Here is a 19,456-nt window from a genome sequence, read left to right as displayed (position 1 = left end):
GAGTAGGAATTGCAAGTGCAAATATAGATTTTTAGAAATAAGAGAAATAAAGAAGAAATAAGATTTTTTCGATTCTTCCCAATTTTTCCACAATTTTTTACCGGTCGTTATTTCGAGGGTTACGGTAGCCCCGATAGTATGCAACCACCGACTACAGTACCCCAAAACAGCCGATTTTCACTTGTTTTGTCTGAAAACTCCGGAGTAGGCTGATAAAGCTGGTGTAGACATCGAAAATGAGGATTAGAAAATCTGGAAAATAATTTTAAAAGATGAAATCGAACTTTTTCCAATGACAATGAAACCGCCTGAAATTCAGTTTTCAACTTTGAATTTAGCCTCATATTTGAAAATTTTTATTCAAATTTTTTCTATTTTCAATAAATTATTTGTTAATTTTATTTTAAAATGCAGATTTCTCTTAAAATTGTGCAAAAGTGTGCAAAAGTCCGCAATGTTTATCTTTTGTCTGTGGTGTTTGCGTACAATACACCAGACCCGACGCGCATCACTTATTTTCAACGGATTTTGAAACGAAATTCTTCGATTTTTAGCGATTTTCATTCGATTTTCACCGATTTTTTTGCAAATTTTCACAGAAAAAGTAGCTAAAATTGCAGGGTTAGTGAATTTCATGAGCTCCGCAATTCCGAAGAGCGCCTGGGTCAACCTCTACAAACAATTGCAGAAGGAGGCTGAGAAAGTTGGTTTTTGGCTGGTTTTTCGGCGATTTTGATCTGAAAAAAGCTGGAAAATGCGGAAACTATGCTGAAAAACGAGAAAATCAACAAAAAATTGACGAAATTCGAGAAAAATTCGAAATATTTCGAATTTCGACCTCAAAAAATCAATTTCTTCGATTTTTCCCACAATTTCCCGTTAAAAATTCCGATTTTCTTGCAGATCCCACAGTACAACTACAGATCGTTCTTCCAACGCCGTATCCGTGACCACTTTGTCGCAAATCGCGCAGTTTGTGACGTCACCGAGCAGAAAAAGCTCTACGAAGAGGGTCAGAAGCAGCTGGAGTCGCTGAAACGTCAAGCGATCTTCTGCAAGCTTTATCCACACAATAAGACCATCGTGGAGCAGAAAATCGGTGAATATTCTGGAATTTTCGGCGAAAAATGGACAAAATCGTGAAAATCTGGGATTTTTTCCCAAAAAATTGAGAAATTGCCAATTTTTTAGCTGAAAAATTGCTTAAAAATCGCTGAAAATCAAGGAATTTCAACATTTTCCTCTCGAAAATCTTATAATTGGCAAATTTTTGATCTACACCAATTTCGGCGTCAAAATATGCATTTTTCATGGATTTTCGCCTAACTTCCTCTATTTTTCCTGCTTTTTTAGCGAAAAATCCAAATTTTCTCATTTTTCAGGTCATTAACTCCACTTTCAACCCAAAAATCCACCAAAAACTCCATTTTCAAGATGAAGGAGTGCAAAAAATGCAAGTCTAATGAATATACCAACAAGCAGCTCGTCATGATGATCAATGAATGTGGCCACCCGCTTTGCAAGTGAGAAAACGCCCGGAAAATCGATATATTGGCCGAAAAATTGGAAAAATTCCGACATTTTAGTGTGAAAATCCGTGAAAATCCGTGAAAATCCGTGAAAATCGCAAAATCGCGAGTTTTCTACCTGGAAATTTGGAAAAATTCGACATTTTAGCCCGAAAATGGCAGAAGTTTAGAATAATCTCAGTTTTTGGCAAATTTTTGGCGGAAAAAAACCGATTTTTCCACAATTTTCAACTAATTTCCGCTAAAAATAGCGGGTTCTCTCATTTTTTTTTAAATTGTAAGCCGAAATCCCAAAAAAAAACGATTTTCCCAAGTTTTCAGTAAATTTTCGAATTTTCTGTGCTCAGAAACTGGAATCCCCATGAAATTTCAGTCGGAAATTCGAAGACTAGAGGTTTCTAGCTCAATTTTGAAAATTCTAGCTAGAACCGCGACGCGACCGCAACGCGTGCTGTGAAATTTTGAATTTAACGCTGTCTGTCGAGAAAAAAATCTCGAAAATTGGCATTTTTAGCCAAAAAAAATTGAAATAACCTCGAGGATTTGAGATTTTCTTCAAAAAAATTTAGAAAAAGCTGGTATTTTTAATTCAAAATTCCAAAAAATTCCAATAAATTCCCTAAAACTTCATAAATTTTTGTGACTTGTGTGCTTCTATCATAATTGATGGTTTGAATAGTTGGTATTCTCGGCTGAAACATGCAATAAATACCGTATTCCAGCCAACAATTTGTGCAATAGGGCACATTTGTCACCGGGGATGCGGAAGCTATGCCCAAATTTTCATTTTCCACCCCAAAAACTTGCGATTTTTTCAGAAACTGTGTGGACAACATTTTCGCATTGAATTCTGGCAACTGTCACGTCTGCAACCGGGTCCTTCGAAAAAATAATTTCCGAGAACAAATCTACGAGGATCCACTTATCGATAAGGAGACTTTTCTCCGAAGAAAACTCAGAAAAATCTATAATCTGAAACAGGATGATTTTGAGAATCTTCGAGAGTTTGGAGACTATCAGGAGAGGTAAAATGGCAGAAATCGTCGAATTTTGAGCGAAAAAACGGAAAAAAATGCCTGAAAACTTGAAATTCCAGTGTTTTCAGCTCAATTTTCAGATTCTCCGTGAAATTTCAGCCTGAAAATCGAAAACTAGAACCTTCTAGCTCAACTTTGGAATTTCCAGGGTTACGATAGCGCCAAAAGTACGCAAACACCGACTACAGTACCCCAAAACACCGAATTTCACGCGATTTTCGAATTTTGATCTGAAAATTTAGGAATAGATTAAGAAAATGGCGGAGAATTCGAATATCGTAATGAAAATTTGCAGAAAATTTTTTGAACCGCTGAAATTTCCAGTGAAAATTAAAATTTCGAATTTTAGACGGTTCAAAAATTTTAAGAATTTTTTCTACGAATTTTCGATAAGATATTCGAATTCTCCGTCATTTTCTTGGTCTAATCCTGAATTTTCAGCTCAAAATTCGAAAATCGCGTGAAATTTGGTGTTTTGGGGTACTGTAGACGGTGTTTGCGTACTTTTGGCGCTACCGTAACCCGGGAAATTTCAAAATTGAGCTAGAAACCTCTAGTTTTCAGTTTTCCGACTGAAAGTTTGCGGAGAATTCGAATTTGCGAGATAAAATTGATTTTCAGACAATTTTCAGCTCCGAAATTATAAAAATTTTCAATAATTTCATTTTTTCAGCCCCTCGAATTCAAAATTTCAATTTTTCAGATTCGAGACAGTCGTCTACAACCTCGTATTCGAGACAAACGTCAACGAGACAAATGCCGAAATTCAGGCGTTTGAGGAGAAGCACAAAGAGCAAATCGATCGGAACAAGCGAAGGTACCGCCCGGAGCAACTTTTTATGTGAAAATTCGAATTCTTGAAAATTCCGATTTTTCCAGACTGGATGACGATCAGAAATGGATCGAAGACCAACTTCGTGAGGAGCGAGCGATGAAGGCGAGAATGACGGATCATATGGAGATGGACGCGGTTAGGATTGGGGAAATTGGACGAAAATTAGAAAAAATTCCAGTTTTCGGATGAAAAATCCATAAAAACCCAGCTTATCATCATGATTTTCAGGTTCTCCGTCGAATTTCGGTCAGAACCGCGAAAACTAGAGGTTTCCAGCTCACTTTTGACACTTTGAGGGGTACGGTAGCCCCAAAAGTACGCAAACACCGGCTACAGTACCCCAAAACACCGAATTTCACGTCATTTTCGAATTTTGAGCTGAAAATTGGGTTTTAGACTAAGAAAATGGCGGGGAATTCGAATTTGATAATGAAATTTCAGAATTTTCAATTTCAAATTTGAATTTTCCATAAAAATCTACAAAAACTTTGAGATTTTCCAATTTTTCATTACTTTAAACAGATTTCTTCAAATTTTCGTTTAGAAATTCGAATTCTCCGCTATTTTTTCTGTCTATTCTCAAGTTTTCAGCTTAAAATTCGAAAATTTCGTGAAATTCGGTGTTTGCGTACTTTTGGTGCTACCGTAACCCGCGAAATTTCAAAATTGAGCTAGAAACCTCTAGTTTTTGCAGTTAAGGGTGAAATTTGTGGGGAATTTGATTATGTATAGGGAAATTTGTTAAATTTGAGATTTTTTCCAAAAATTTTGAAATTTTTTCAATTTTTTTTTTTGCAGAAAGAACAAGAAGCCGCCTCCGCAGTCACAGACACCCGGAAAATTATGGACGAACTTCGCGATTCGAATGTGGCGGCCGAAGTAATTCTGGATCGGGAACGTAAAAAGCAAATCGAAAAGGAACTCGAGGAAAAGGAGGAACAGGAGAAACGAAAACGCCGAAATAAGGAGATGTTACAGACGAGAAAACGTGCCGCCGAGAATATGTCGTTTAATACGGTCATTCGTGTTGCCGGAAGGGCTTATGTTCACCAGGTTGGACATGAAAATTCGGAAGAAATCGAAAAAATGCAGCTTTTCCACTCGAAATTTCAGATTTTCAAGTCAATTTTCCGATTCTCCGTGAAAATCCAGTCTTAAATTCGAAAACTAGAGCTCAATTTTGAGTTTTCGAGGGTTACGGTAGTACCCCCGAAACACCCGATTTTATGCGATTTCCGAATTTTGAGCTGAAAATTTAGGAATAGACTAATAAAATGGCGGGGAATTCGAATTTCACAATGAAAATTTGCAGAAAAAGATTTGAACCTCGGAATTTTCGTATTTTTTAAAGAATCCTAGAAAATAGGATCTGGATATCGGAATTTCGAATTTAAAAGCTCAATTTTGAATTCTCCGCAAAATTTCACCCTTAACTGCAAAAACTAGAGGTTTCTAGCTCAATTTTGAAATTTCTTGGGTTACGGTAGCGCCAAAAGTACGCAAACACCGATTACAGTAACCCAAAACACCAGATTTGACGCAATTTTCGAATTTTGAGCTGAAAATTTAGGATTAGACTAATAAAATGACGAGGAATTCGAATTCCACAATGAAAATTTGCAGAGCCGTTCAAATTTCTGCTGGAAATTGAAATTTTGACTTTTAGCCGGTTTAAAAAAAATTTTTAACGAATTTTCGATAAGAAATCCGAATTCTCTGCCATTTAATTAGTCTATTCCTAAATTTTCAGCTCAAAATTCGAAAATCGTGTAAAATCGGGTGTTTTGGGGGTACTGTAGTCGGTGTTTGCGTACTTTTGGCGCTATCGTAACCCGGGAAATTTCAAAATTGAGCTAGAAAGGCCTAGTTTTCGCGGTGTAGTGCAAAATTTTGCGGAGAATTCGAATTTGCTATTGAAAATTGATTTTCAGTCGGAAAAATCTTTAAATTTTTTAAATTTCAATTTTTCAGCCCCTCGAATTGGTTATCAATGGTCCACCAATGCCAAATGTTTCGGAAATCGAGGCTCTCGGCTATCTGGCTCACATTCGACAGCCCACTGCGGTAATTTCCAGCGATTTTCGGCCACATTTCAGCCAAAGATTGGAAAATTTACAGGAATACATTGCCGGCGGCTACACTCCAATGCTCGGATGCTCACGTGCTCTTTTTGAGGCTCGAATCGATTTGTTTTCGTTCTAAATTATTGATTTTTCGGATAATTTTTCGTTGATTTCTGAGCATTTTTGCTCTTTTTTGAGCCGTTTTTTCCCTGAATTTTGGTCATTTTTTGCTCATTTTTGAACATTTTTTGATAGATTGTTCGTCCAATTTTTGTCCTTTTTGGTAGATTTTTTGTTCATTTTTTTTGCTCTTTTGTGAGCTTTTTCTTCTATTTTTTTGCTCTTTTTTGAGCCTATTTAACCTAAATTTCGTCCATTTTCTCTCAATTTTTCCCCTAATTTTTCCCTAGTTTCGGCCTTTTTCAGCTGAATTTTAAGTTTTTTTCTCCCTAATTTTTACCATTTTTTGCTCATTTTGGAGCATTTTTCCCCCGATTTTTGCTCATTTGAGCCTAATTTCCCCTAATTCTGACCATTTTTTTGTAGATTTTCCGTCCATTTTTTGCTCATTTTCGAGCATTTTTCTCCCATTATTTCCCTATTTTTGGCCAGTTTCTCTCAAATTTTGTGCTCTTTTTCCACCCATTTTTTGGTATTTTTTCTGATTTTCTAGGCTTTTTTCTCATAGATTTTCCTCATTTTTTACAAATTAAACGATTTTTCCGTCACTCAAATTTTGTTTCAATTATTTGGATTTTATTGGGTTTTTTAACCAAATTTTATCGATTTTCTCGTCTTTTCCCCAATTTTTTGTTCAAATTCAGCGATTTTTTAACAGTTTTCAGAAGATTTCTCAATTTTTCCTCTAATTTTCAGAACAAAATCACATGGATTCTATGGAAACGGTGTGTCGAGCGATCGACGCATTCTACAGCGGAGGACCCGACGTACAGCCCGCCCAACTTTTTTTGCAGGATTTTCAGGAATCGGTACGCCGGATTTTCGGATTCTACACAAAAAATGAGCCTGAAAATATGAAAACTAGAGCTTTCTAGCTTAATTTTGAATTTTCCCGGGTTACTGTAGCGCCAGAAGTACGCAAACACCGAATTTGAACCGATTTTCGAATTTTGAGCGATTTTTTGTGAAATCTGATTTGAAATTCAATTTTCTTGCCCAATTCTCGTCTTAAACTTCAGTTTTCAACTCAAAATTCAAAAATTTCGTGAAATTCGGTGTTTGCGTACTTTTGGCGCTACCGTAACCCTCGAAAACTCAAATTTGAGCCAGAAACCTCTAGTTTTCGATTTTCCGATTCAAATTTCCTGGGGATTCCGATTTTGACAGTTTCTAAGCACAGAAAATTCGAAAATACACTGAAAACATGGGGAAACCGTTTTTTTTTTTTGGAAATTTCGGATTGAAAAATGTGAGAAACTGATAGTTTTTAGCTAAAATTGGTTAAAAATCGTGGAAAAAATCGGTTTTTTACGAATTTTTTCGGCTAAAAATTTAAAAACTAACACTTTTTTCTGTTTTGAGGAACAAAAATTGAGATTTTTCTGAACTTTTGTCATTTTTTTGGCTCAAAATCTCGGATTTTTCCCAATTTCCAGTGATTTTCTGGCGAAAATCTACTTTTTTAACGCGATTTTCACAGATTTTCACTCAAAAATGTCGATTTTTCCAATTTTTGCCATATTTTCGAGTCTGGGAAATTCCAGATTTTTTGACAATTTTCCGACTTTTTCAAGGAAAACCCCTCGATTTTCTGATTTTTTTTAAATGAAAATCTCAATTTTTGGGCTAAAAAATGGCAAAATTTCAGATTTTTCTTGAATTTTCAGCTAAAATTTCGAAAATCTCGTGAAATTCGGTGTTTGTTTCGAAAAATCCTCGAGAATGCTCTAAATTTCGAGATTTCTATTTAAAATTCGAATTCTCCGTTCAATTTGAGCTTTCAAACTGGAAACTAGAGGTTTCTAGCTCAATTTTGAAATTTCTAGCCGAAACCGCGACGCGTGCTGTTAAATTTTCGAATTTAACGCTGATCAGGCTGGTTTGGAGGAGAGAATCGCAAAAAATCGGAAAATTTCACTATTTTTTCCGCCAAAAATTGAGATAGCCTTAAAATTCGAACATTTCATCGAAAAAATTTAGAAAAATTGGCATTTTTTAATTCGAAATTTCAAAAAATCTGGAATTTCTGTGACTTGTGTACTTCTATCCTAATTGATGGTTTGAATAGTTGGTATTCTCGGCTGAAACATGCAATAAATACCGTATTCCAGCCAACAATTTGTGCAATAGAGCACATTTGTCACCGGGGATGCGGAAGCTATGCCCAAATTTTCATTTTTCACTCAAAAAACTTGTGAAAATTAGCAAATTTGGTAAGAAATGAAGTTTCTGATAAAAATTTTAACTTCAACTTGACAAAAAAAACAGAAAGTCTTAAAATTCGCAAAAAATCTGAAAATTTGGTCCAAAATTTTCTGAAATTTCAATATTCTCGGTATTTTGAGTTCCAGAATTGAATTCCTCATAAAATTTGGCTTCGATACTCGAAAACTAGAAGCTTTTAGCTTCATTTTGAAATTTCTAGATAAAACCGCGACGCGACCGCAACGCATGCTATGAAATTTTCGAATTGAAGCATAAACAGAGAGAGATTTGAAGGAAAAATTGCATTTTTAGCCGAAAAATTGAGATAACATTAGAGTTTAAGATTTTTCATCGAAAAATTCGGAAATATTTGGATTTTTCTACCCAAAATTTGAAAAATTGTCTTAAAAAAATTCCTAAATTTCTGTGACTTGTGTGCTTCTATCCTAATTGATGGTTTGAATAGTTGGTATTCTCGGCTGAAACATGCAATAAATACCGTATTCCAGCCAACAATTTGTGCAATAGAGCACATTTGTCACCGGGGATGCGGAAGCTATGCCCAAATTTTCATTTTTCACTCAAAAACTTGCAATTTTTTCCATTTTTTCAAATTTTTTTGCAGTCGCCACGGAGCATCCGCTCATGATGCTCAATCAGAAGCCACATCTACACAGTTATGCCTTGCCATAGCCGACTTGTACATTCAGGTGCCGACGTGGAATAATTGGATTTTTGAGCTGTTGAATCAGTGCGTAATTTTGAGAGAAATGCCTGGAAAAACCTGAAATTTCCAGATGCCAAGCCCTCGAAGGCGACCGTACCGTAATGACACTGACTCTGCTTCAAGTATTTCCTGAAGAAGTCGAACAAATCCGTGGAGTTGGCGAGAATCGGCGGCACGCGATACGAAATGAGCTCGCCGCTTGTGAGCAACCGATGATCACTTTCTTGTCGCATGTGCTCGAAAAGTTTCATTCGAATGCGGATGTTCTCAAGAGAGTACGCACTTTAACCTCCATTATCGAAAACCGGAAGTCGCTAGCTTTTAAGCCGAAAAAATTTGAAAAAAATCGGCTAAAAATCCGATTTCTCTCCGACCTAGACGATTTTCATGCTCAAATTCGAATTCTCCGTTAAATTTGGCTCTTAAATTTGAAAACTAGAGCTCTTTAGTTCAATTTTGAGTTCTCGGGGGTTACGGTAGTGCCAAAAGTACGCAAACACCGGCTACAGTACCCCCAAAACACCCGATTTTACGGGATTTGCGAATTTTGAGCTGAAAATTCATGGGTAGACTAAGAAAACAGCGGGGAATTCGAATTTTAAATTAAAAACCTGCGAAAATTATTATGAGATATCGAAAATTAACAAAATTTCGAAATAATCCTTGTAAATACTCTTAATTTCGACGTTTCTATTCAAAATTCGAATTCCTCACAAAATTTCAGTTGGGAAACCGAAAACTAGAGGCTTCTAGCTCAATTTCGAGCTTTCGAGGGTTACGGTAGCCCAAAAAGTACGCAAACACCGACTACAGTACCCCCAAAACACCCGATTTGACGGGATTTTCGAATTTTGGCCTGAAAATTCAGGGATAGACTAAGAAAATAGCGGGGACTTCGAATTCAATTATGAAAACTCTGAGAAAAAATTTTTGAAGTACTGAAAATTAATTTTTTCGGAAAATTTTTCGACTTTTGGATTTTAAAACTAATGGTTTGGCTGAAATTCTATTATTTTCGGATTCCCCGCACAATTTCAGGCTAAATGTCGAAAACTAGAGCTTTCTAGGACAAGTCTGAAATTTCCCGGGTTACTGTAGCGCCAAAAGTACACAAACACCGATTACAGTACCCCCAAACACCGAATTTTACCCGATTTTTGAATTTTGAGCTGAAAATTCATGGATTGACTAAGAAAATGGCGGGGGATTCAAATTTCCGCATAAAAATTTCGAGAAAAATTTTTGAACTAGTAAAAATTCGAATTTTTGCTGAAATTTGGAGGTTAAAAGATTTTCCAGCAAATTTTTGATAAAATATTCAAGCTCCCTGTCATTCAATTAGTCTATCTTTAAATTTTCAACTCAAAATTCGAAAATCCCGTTAAATCGGGTGTTTCCGGGGGTACTGTAGTCGGTGTTTGCGTACTTTTGGCGCTACCGTAACCCTCGAAAACTCAAAATTGAGCTAGAAACCTCTAGTTTTCGAGTTTCTGGCCCAAATTTTACAGAGAATTCGGTTTTGAAGTCGGAAATTTGAAAATTGAGTTGAAAGAAAAATTTTCAGCACAAAAAAAAATTAAAAATTTTTTTTTTTGAAATTTCAAAAATTTTTCCCTTAAATTTAAAGATAACTTGCAGGTCTTCAAATGCTTAGAATCGAACCTACAAAACCATCAAATGCGTACAGATCACTTTGCCGCGTCACCACTAATTTCCATGATTTTCCACGTGATCGCCTCGATCGACCCGATAATTCCGTCATGTCTCCATGAAACTGCGACAAATTGCATTGTACAGGCACTTTATCGTGTTGAAGACCTAGAAATGCACAGAAAACTCGCAGAAGTTGTGCATCGCGGAGTCATTTCACTGGTTTCGGCTTTTGAGAAAGCTCAGCAAGTGGAGGATTTTGATCGGCTTCAGGTAGCGGAAAAATGGAGAAATTTGGTGGATTTTGAGCTGAAAAATTGAGAAAATCGATAAATTTCGGCCCGGGAAATGTGAGAAATCGATTTTCGGCGGAAAAATCCATAAAAAATCAATTTTTCCCCAGAAAAAATCAATAAATTATCGATTTTTCAGAATATTGCTCGTATATTTGTTGAGATGGTCGAATCCTTCTATGTGCAAATCGTCAACGAAGCGAATCCGGATCCGGCGGCAATCGGGAGCCTGGCATGCTTTGAGCTTCTGCTCCTAGTCGCTAAGCACCATGATTGGGCTGTAAGTTGACTAAAATTCGATTATTTTCAGATTCCCCACAAAATTTCAGCCTAGACACCGAAAACTAGAGCTCACTAGCTCAATTTTGAAGTCTCGGAGGTTACGGTAGCTCCATGAGTACGCAAACACCGACTACAGTACCCGAAAACACCAGATTTTACGCGATTTTCGAATTTTGAGCTGAAATTTTAGGATTAGTCTAAGAAAGCAGCGGGGAATTCGAATTTTATATTAAAAACCGGCCAAAATTATTACGAGACATCGAAAATTGGCAAAAATTCGAGAAATCCAACAAAATGCTTAAAATTTTTGAATTTTCATCTCAAATTCGATTTCCCCATAAAATTTCAGTCTGAACCGCGAAAACTAGAACTTTCTAGCTTTGTTTTGAAATTTCCTGGGGTACGGTAGCGCCAAAAGTACGCAAACACCATCTTCAGTACCCCCAAAACACCAGATTTTACGCGATTTTCGAATTTTGAGCTGAAAATTTAGGATTAGACTAATAAAACAGCGGGGAATCCGATTTTGGCACGGATTTTCAGATAAAATTTCATTTTCAAGCTAAAAATCGCAATTTTCTTGCTGCAGCTCATCGAGATGTCATTCAATGTGTGGTACCGTATCACCGAAGAGCTCTTCAAATATGACGATGATCAATATATTGGCCGCTTCCGTCCGTACGCTGAGAAATTCATTCAATGCCTCTACGAACACTGTAAACTTGACGCCGATGACGTCGATGATCTACTCGATGAAACTTCAGAATTTGGAGAATTCCGCCTGAAAGCCGTCGAAGCTCTACGTGATGTTGTATTCATTGTGAACTCGGATAAATGTATTCAAATGATGCATCAGAAGCTTATCGAGTGCTGTCATAAGCCCAACGCCTCGTGGGAAGAGTCGGAATCGGCGCTTTTTGTGATGTCTGCAGTGGTTCAGAACCTACTGCCGTATGTTTTTTTTTAAAGGGAAATTCCAGAAAATCTGAGATTTCCCGGGCTTTTTTTGACATGTTTTGGCCTTTAAAACATGCAGTTTTTCGAGTTTTCACTGAATCCCGAAAAACCCCGATTTTTGGCCGAAAAAATGCAAAAATCTGCTGAAAATCACGAAAAAACTGGATTTTTAGTAGGCGAAAAATTTACAAAAAACACTTTTTTACCAGAAAATTGGAACTTTTTGACCGAAAAACAGTAAAAATTGCCAATTTAGTCGAAATAATTATTTTTTGGACGAAAAAATTATGAAAATCGATGAAAATTCAGAAAAAACCGGGAAATTTCGTGAAAAATGGAGATTTTAGTTGAAAATTTTCAAAAAAAAAATTTTTTGTTCGAAAAAAACTGTGTGTTCAAAATTGGCTGAACAACAATTTTCAATTTTCTGGGTATTTTGAGTTCCAGAATTGAATTCCTCATAAAATTTGGCTTCGATACTCGAAAACTAGAAGCTTTTAGCTTCATTTTGAAATTTCTAGCTGAAACCGCGACGCGACCGCAACGCGTGTGCTATGAAATTTTCGAATTTAAGCCTAAACAGAGAGAGATTTGTAGGAAAAATCACATTTTTAGTCCGAAAATTGAGATAACATTAGAATTTAAGATTTTTCATCGAAAAATTCAAAAAAATTTGGATTTTTCTACCCAAAGTTTGAAAAATTGTCTAAAAAAATTTCAAAAAATCCCCAAAATCCGAAATTTCTGTGACTTGTGTGCTTCTATCCTAATTGATGGTTTGAATAGTTGGTATTCTCGGCTGAAACATGCAATAAATACCGTATTCCAGCCAACAATTCGGTGCAATAGGGCACATTTGTCACCGGGGATGCGGAAGCTATGCCCAAATTTTCATTTTTCACTGAAAAAAATTGTTTTAAAAATTCAAATTTTTCAGGGAATCCGACACAAATATGCCCGAAGTGCTCCAGCTCATTTGCTCATTGCCTGTCCAATCACCGCCTGCACTGATTGCCACTTCATTGTCTCTAATTTCGGATTTGAATGATTGGTTCGAGCAGCACAGCAATTTATTGGGTAAATTCTGGGAAAAAATGTGGAAAATTTGAATAAAAATGTTTTTTTTTGCAGAGCCCGTCGTCCGATGGACACTTCAGTTTGCGACGGATACTCGATACGCGAGCCACGTGGCTCTCTGCTTTGATCGAGTGGGTTTTTAAGTTTTTAGAGGTGAAATTCGAATTCCCCGCGAAATTTCCGCCAGAAACCCGAAAACTAGAGGTTTCTAGCTCAATTTTGAGTTTTCGAAGGTTACGGTAGCGCCAGAAGTACGCAAACACCGACTACAGTACCCCCAAAACACCCGATTTTACGGGATTTTCGAATTTTGAGCTGAAAATTCATGGATAGACTAAAGAAATGGCGAGGAATTCGAATTTGATAATGAAAATTTCGAGAAAAATTTTTAAGCTGAACAAAAATCGATAATTGTCTAAAATTCTTGGATTGAAACTCAAAAATTCAGAGTTTTTGTGCCAAATTCGAATTCCTCGCAAAATGTGGACTTAGAAATTAAAAACTAGAGGTTTTTAGCTCAATTTTGAAATTTCGAGGGGTACTGTAGCCCCATGCGTACGCAAACACCGACTACAGTACCCCCAAAACACCCGATTTTACGGGATTTTTGAATTTTGCGCTGAAAATGCAGGGCTAGAATAAAGGAATGACGGAGAATTCGAATTTCACAATGAAAATTCCGAGAAAATTTTTTGAACTAATGAAAATTCCGAATTCTCGGAAATTTTTGGACCTAAACTCGGAAGTCGGCAGTTTCAGTGACAAATTCGAGTTTTCCGCAAAATTTTGGCTTCGCGGCGGAAAACTAAAGGTTTCTAGCTCAATTTTGAAATTTCGAGGGTTACGGTAGCGCCAAAAGTACGCAAACACCGACTACAGTACCCCCAAAACACCCGATTTTACGGGATTTTCGAATTTTGAGCTGAAAATTTAAGGAGAGACTAAACAAATGGTGAGGAATTCGAATTTCACAATGAAAATGTGCAGAAAAATTTTTGAAAAAAAATTTTTTTTCCAGATCACCTCAAAATGCGCTGTCCAAATGACTCCACTTCTCCCACAACTGCTCACACTCATCGGAGTACTGGAACAGACGACAACGAACGGAGCAAAAGTCGAAGAGGCGATTTGCTCACTGACACGGGCCATTTCAATGATCGCCTCGAAACTGCCGGCCCATGAGGCCAAAATTGCGATGGAGCAGCTTTGCGAGCCAATCGTTCGAAATTTGCTTCGGGTATACAATTTTTCGCGGGGGAAAATGGTTGAAAATTGGCTTTTTTGGCTCAGAACCCTAGTTTTGGAGCTAAAAATCCAAAAATTTCAGCTAAAAAGCTTGAAAATTCAGATTTTTCCGATCAAAAATGGGATTTTTGAGCAGAAAATCCCATTTTTAGGCCTAAAAATCCAATTTTTCCCAAGTTTCAGGCAACCGACGCCACTGACGCCACTTTTGCCGCGTCTTCTACCAATAATAACACTGCCGGAGCCGGAGCCGCTGGAGCCAATAAGGAGAACGAAGGAGCACCACCACGTGGCAGTAAGGCCAATGAAGCTTGGGCTTCCCTGGCCACACGGCCTATGCTTTGGATTGATCGATGTGCTTGTGTGTTTAAAGGTGCTCGGAGCCCAGAAAAAATGCGAAAATTTGACTGAAATTTGGGGTTTTTATCGATTTTTATTTTGAAAATCGGAAACTCCTGAGAATTTGGGCCTGAAAATCGAAAACTAGAGGTTTCTAGGTCAATTTTGAGTTTTCCAGGGGTACGGTAGCGCCAAGAGTACGCAAACACCGAATTTCACGCGATTTTTGAATTTAGAGCTGAAAATTCTGGATTAGACTAAGAAAATTGCGAGAATTTCGAATTTCCACATGAAAACCTTGAGAAATTAACAGAAAGTCTTAAAACAGCGCAAAAAATCTGAAAATTCGGTCCAAAATTTTCTGGAAATTCAATTTTCCCGGCATTTTGGGTTCCAGAATCGAATTCCTTATAAAATTTGGCTTCGACACTCGAAAACTAGAAGCTTTTAGCTTCATTTTGAAATTTCTAGATAAAACCGCGACGCGACCGCAACGCGTGTGCTATGAAAATTTTGAATTTAAGGCATAACAGAGCGGTTTTTTGAGGAAAAAATCGGAAAATCTGGCTGTTTGTTGGCCAAAAATTGAGATAACCTTGTAAATTTAGGATTTTCATCGAAAAAACATTAGAAAATTGGCAGAAAAATTGGAATTTTTTAATTCAAAATTTCAAAAAATCTGAAATTCCCCAAAATTTCGAAATTTCTGTGACTTGTGTGCTTCTATCCAAATTGATGGTTTGAATAGTTGGTATTCTCGGCTGAAACATGCAATAAATACCGTATTCCAGCCAACAATTTGTGCAATAGAGCACATTTGTCACCGGGGATGCGGAAGCTATGCCCAAATTTTCATTTTTCACTCAAAAACTTGTAATTTTTCATAATTTTTCCAGATGTCTGGACATCGGGCTCTAAGCAGCCGCCAGCCGAGATTCCATGGTTCACAGTAATTCAACAATGCATAGACGCTCTACTGAAATCGACGCGAAAATTCGAAGGAACTCCACGGCTCATTGAGCACTCGATACGCTCGTGTCGACTGATATTCCGGGCTCTCGGAGCACAAAGTATGCCGTTTGTGGAGCCCGTTGTTACTATGGTAAGGCAGAAAAATGCTCGAAAATCTGAATTTTTGATAAAAAATTACCTAAAATTGCTTAAAATCCCAATTTTTCAGATGATCGAAACGTACCCGAAGCACCGTCACAGCTCGTACCTCTACTTGGCGTCGGTTATAGTCGACGAGTACGGACAGCTCGACAAAATGCGCCCCGGGCTCCTTCAGATGCTTGATGTGAGCATTTTTATCCACAAATTCGAATTCCCTGCGGAATTTCGGCCTAGACGCCGAAAATTAGAGCTTTCTAGCTCAATTTTGAAATTTCAAGGGTTACGGTAGCCCCGGAAGTACGCAAACACCGACTACAGTACCCCCAGAAACAATGAATTTTACGCGATTTTCGAATTTTGAGCTGAAAATTTACAGATAGACTAAGAAAATTACGGGGAATTCAAATTTTACATTTAAATTTTTTGAGAAAAATTTTTGAACTTTTGAAAATCCATAATTTTCTGAAATTCTTGGGCTGAAACTCGGAAATTTGCAGTTTTAGTGACAAATTGAAATTCCCTGCAAAATTTTGGCGCCGAAAACTAGCCCTTTCTAGCTTAATTTTTAAGTTTCCCGGGTTACTGTAGCGCCAAAAGTACGCAAACACCGACTACAGTACCCCCAAAACACCCGATTTTACGCAATTTTCGAATTTTGAGCTGAAAATTGGGGAATAGACTAAGAAAATAGCGGGGAATTTGAATTTGATAATGAAAATTCTGGGAAAAAATCCGGGAAAAAAATTTTAGGCCTCGGAAAGTGAAAAAATTCAACAACAAAAAAAATTTTTCCCAATTTTTTCAAAAATTCCCAAATCTTCTCAATAACTAATTATCCTTGTTTCAGACCCTCGCACGTCACACATTTCCCCTACTCGTCGGCCAGGGAGCCATCAACCATCCGGATACTGTAGACGACCTATTCCGGTTGGCTCAACGCTTCACAATGCGTGCCACGTCGATATTCTTCACGGATCCTGTTTCGGAGCTTCTGTTCATCTGTGCCGTGTTGAACATTCGATTGGACCATCCTGATGCGAATCGCAGCGTTAATAAGTTCATTATGGAGGTGCTCGAGCAGTTGGCCACTGCGAAAAAGGTAGAAAATTGCGGTGAAATGGCTCGATGAGCTTGTGAAAATGCTCTTATCAGAATCAGCACGCCGAGAGCTTTCAAATAAGTATAATCATGCCTGGGTTTGAAGTTGTTCGGATTTTGGGCCGTAATAGGCCGATTTAGGCCTAAATTGGGCCTGTAATCTGAAAATTTCAAATCCCTGCATGATTATACCCATTTTGAAGCTTAAAATGAGCTTAATTCGAAAAAAAAAAGTTTCCGTGTGAAATTTTGAATTTTCAGGCCGATTTAGGCCCAATATATGCCCAGTTTAGGCCTAAAATCTGAAAATTTCAAACCCCTGCATGATTATACCCATTTTGAGGCTTAAAATGAGCTGAATTCGATAAAAATAGTTTCCGTGTGAAATTTTGAATTTTCAGGCCGGTCCAGGCCGATTTATGCCCAAATTAAGCCCACTTTAGGCCTAAAATCTCAAAATGTTGAAAGCCATCATTGTTATACTCATTATAAAGCCAAAAAGAGGCCGATTACGATTTCATTACTTTTCCTGTAAAATATTGAATTTTCAGGCCGCTTTAGGCCCAAAAAAGGCCTAAATCCCAAAATTTGAAAAACCCATTCATGATTATACTCATTTTGAAGCCCAAAACAAGCTGAAAACGAATTCAAAACAATTTATGTGAAATTTTGAATTTGCAGACCGATTCAGCCCGATTTCCCCCCTAACCAGCCTATTTTTTCAGGCTTCCTACACTGACGCTGGCGTCACCGCAGCCCAAACTCTTGTCAATCGGAACGCGCAAAGCATCGTCACCAACGCACTCTCCATGTGCCTTTTCAGTCATTCCGGACAAATTCGACGAGAAATGGCCGATGTTGTGCTGCAAGTTGGGCGAAATGACCCATCGGTACGGATTTCAGCTGGAAATTAATGTGAAATTCGGATTCCCCGCTAAATTTGGGCCTAATTGTTGAAAACTTGAAGTCGCTAGCACAATTTTGAAATTTCCAGGGATACGGTAGCTCCAAAAGTACGCAAACACCGGCTACAGTACCCCCGAAACACCGAATTTTACGCGATTTTCGAATTTTGAGCTGAAAATTTACACATAGACTAAGAGAATAGCGGGGAATTCGAATTTTGACATGAAAATTTTGAGAAAAAATTTTGAACCCATGAAAAATATCGATTTTTTGCAGAAATACAAGCAAATCCTGACTCAAGCTGTCGCCGCACTTCCAAATGATCCCGTTAAAGCGACACCGCAACAATTGACAGAATTCGTGGAGGCCGTGTGCAAAGAGTAAGTTTCAGGCCTGAAATCGGCCCGAAAAAGCCTGAAATGGCCTAAACTTAGGCTTTTTTAGGCCCGAAAATCGATATCTAGTTTTAAAAAGTGGTTTTAGTGTAAATCCGGCCTAAAATCGACTGAAAAACTTGTAGAACTATTTCAGGCCGAAATAGGCTGTTTTGGGCCGTCTTTTGCTAGCTGAGTCTAATAAAACCCAGATCAGGCCGATTTTAGCTTCGACGGCATAATTTTTTAAGATTTAGGCCTTTTAAGGCCAAGCTAAGCTCAATTAGGCCCAGCTAAGCCGATTTTCGGTCAATTTAGACCGAGATTAACGGATTCGGGCTTTTTAGTCCGATTTAGGCCATTTTGGGCCGCTTTTCCCAGCTAGAGCCTGTTTAAGCGAATTTCGGCCAATTCAGACCAAGATTAACGGATTCAGGCTTGCTAGGCCACTTCAAGCCGATTTAGGCCGAATCAGGACGCTTTAGGCCGATTTAGGCTATTTCGGGCCGATTTACACCGTTTTAAGGCCTAAAATCTATAATTTTTTCAGACGAGAACGCCACGCCGTCTTCAACCATACTCGTGATCTCGCCAAGCTGTTCATCTAAATTTTTTCCGGTTTTTTGAAAAAAATATTTTTTAGTTTCAAACATTTAGGAATTTTGTTTGGCTCCCGTCTCAGTTCTCCATTCATTTTCTAGGGTTTCATCGATTTTTACCTCGTTTCTTTTATTTTTTTTTCGTTTTTCAATTTTTTCCCCCACATTTTCCCTCGGCTATCTGTAATATTCAATTTTTTTTTCGAGTTTTTTTTGTTGGATTTTTCTCTCTTTCTCTAGACCCCGTTCTTACCAAAACTATTTAATATCAGATTGATTTGATGACGACGACGAGAAGTTAGATATTATGTGAAAGAATCGCACAATTAAAACTTATGAATAAATCATGTTTTTGAATCGAAAACTTGTTTTTTTTATTCAAAAAAGTCGAATTTTCAGATGTTTAAAGAAATTTCTCAACAATTTCATTATCAAAGTCGAATTCTCCGCCATTTTGTTAGTCTATCCCTGAATTTTCAGCTCAAAATTCGAAAATCGCGTGAAATCGGGTGTTTCTTGCGTACTGTAGTCGGTGTCTGCGTACTTTTGGCGCTACAGTACCCCGAGAAATTTCAAAATTGAGCTAGAAACTTCTAGTTTTCGATTTTCCGACTGAAATTTTGCAGAGAACACGGTGTAGATATTTAAAACCCAAAAAATTAAATTTCAGCCCCAATTTCAGGGGGTTTTCAGACAAAAATGGAAGCGTCTAGTTTTGAGGAATATCGGGTCAAATTTGCCTAAGAATTTGGAATTCATAATAAAATATTGGATTTTCGGCGGAAAAGTTGCCCAAAAAAAAGTTGCCTAAAATTTTGATGTGGAGAGCTACAAATTTGTCTGAAAATCATGCTAAACCTGGATTTTTTCCTATTTTTTTTTCATATTCGTGTTCTCCATCAAATTTTGTCATAAAACAAGAAAAACTAGAAGTCGCTAGCTCAATT

The 19,456-nt window shown here is 37.4% G+C and overlaps 3 protein-coding genes and 2 non-coding genes across 8 annotated transcripts; 4 read left to right on the top strand and 1 right to left on the bottom strand.

The window, feature by feature from the left end:
• Positions 1-620: 620 nt before the first annotated feature.
• F53G2.12 lies at positions 621-2,533 on the top strand (the record flags this gene model as incomplete). Of its 3 annotated transcripts, NM_001364059.4 has the most annotated exons (4): positions 621-703; positions 904-1,099; positions 1,383-1,523; positions 2,348-2,533. In NM_001364059.4, the coding sequence occupies 3 exons, from the start codon at positions 635-637 to the stop codon at positions 1,388-1,390; spliced, it is 273 nt and encodes a 90-aa protein (NP_001350978.1). The 3 variants fall into 3 exon arrangements, with proteins under 3 accessions (NP_001350978.1, NP_001348710.2, NP_001368684.1); NM_001361848.1 differs by lacking the exons at positions 904-1,099; positions 1,383-1,523; positions 2,348-2,533 and having other exon boundaries at positions 661-699; NM_001381351.1 differs by lacking the exons at positions 621-703; positions 1,383-1,523; positions 2,348-2,533 and having other exon boundaries at positions 947-1,036.
• mnat-1 (CDK-activating kinase assembly factor MAT1) lies at positions 1,068-6,199 on the top strand. The gene is given in 9 exon segments (NM_001393019.1): positions 1,068-1,095; positions 1,359-1,362; positions 1,382-1,523; positions 2,348-2,554; positions 3,270-3,383; positions 3,446-3,536; positions 4,200-4,454; positions 5,373-5,465; positions 5,520-6,199. 7 exon segments carry the CDS (start codon positions 1,435-1,437, stop codon positions 5,601-5,603), a joined length of 933 nt encoding a protein of 310 aa, NP_001379975.1. The 5' UTR covers positions 1,068-1,095; positions 1,359-1,362; positions 1,382-1,434; the 3' UTR covers positions 5,604-6,199.
• Positions 6,200-6,340: 141 nt separating this feature from the next.
• On the top strand, positions 6,341-18,869 carry tsr-1 (Xpo1 domain-containing protein; the record flags this gene model as incomplete). 2 transcript variants are annotated; one of them, NM_001383801.1, is made up of 16 exons in its annotated part: positions 6,341-6,453; positions 8,475-8,600; positions 8,647-8,851; positions 10,215-10,499; positions 10,659-10,799; positions 11,391-11,752; positions 12,696-12,835; positions 12,890-12,966; positions 13,854-14,072; positions 14,264-14,453; positions 15,316-15,521; positions 15,600-15,716; positions 16,380-16,631; positions 17,356-17,520; positions 17,813-17,916; positions 18,461-18,869. In NM_001383801.1, 14 exons carry the CDS (start codon positions 8,678-8,680, stop codon positions 18,516-18,518), a joined length of 2,490 nt encoding a protein of 829 aa, NP_001370995.1. The 2 variants fall into 2 exon arrangements, with proteins under 2 accessions (NP_001370995.1, NP_001368720.1); NM_001381350.1 differs by lacking the exons at positions 6,341-6,453; positions 8,475-8,600 and having other exon boundaries at positions 8,678-8,851; positions 14,258-14,441; positions 18,461-18,518.
• F53G2.10 lies at positions 13,295-13,367 on the top strand. The gene has a single exon (NR_050901.1). It is a non-coding gene; the product is annotated as an Unclassified non-coding RNA F53G2.10 (non-coding RNA).
• mir-8195 lies at positions 15,623-15,683 on the bottom strand. The gene has a single exon (NR_131405.1). It is a non-coding gene; the product is annotated as a pre-microRNA mir-8195 (primary transcript).
• Positions 18,870-19,456: the final 587 nt, after the last annotated feature.

This window comes from Caenorhabditis elegans, chromosome II (genome assembly GCF_000002985.6).
Source record: "Caenorhabditis elegans chromosome II".
NCBI lineage: Eukaryota > Metazoa > Nematoda > Chromadorea > Rhabditida > Rhabditidae > Caenorhabditis > Caenorhabditis elegans.
This window is presented reverse-complemented; position numbering and strand designations above follow the sequence as displayed.

Bases quoted from the DNA above. Each gene is read 5' to 3' on its own strand.
- mnat-1 (NM_001393019.1), top strand. From the start codon at position 1,435: ATGAAGGAGTGCAAAAAATGCAAGTCTAATGAATATACCAACAAGCAG. The intron at 1,524-2,347 runs GTGAGAAAACGC...CGATTTTTTCAG, and splicing joins TGTGGCCACCCGCTTTGCAA to AAACTGTGTGGACAACATTT. The intron at 4,455-5,372 runs GTTGGACATGAA...TCAATTTTTCAG, and splicing joins GAAGGGCTTATGTTCACCAG to CCCCTCGAATTGGTTATCAA.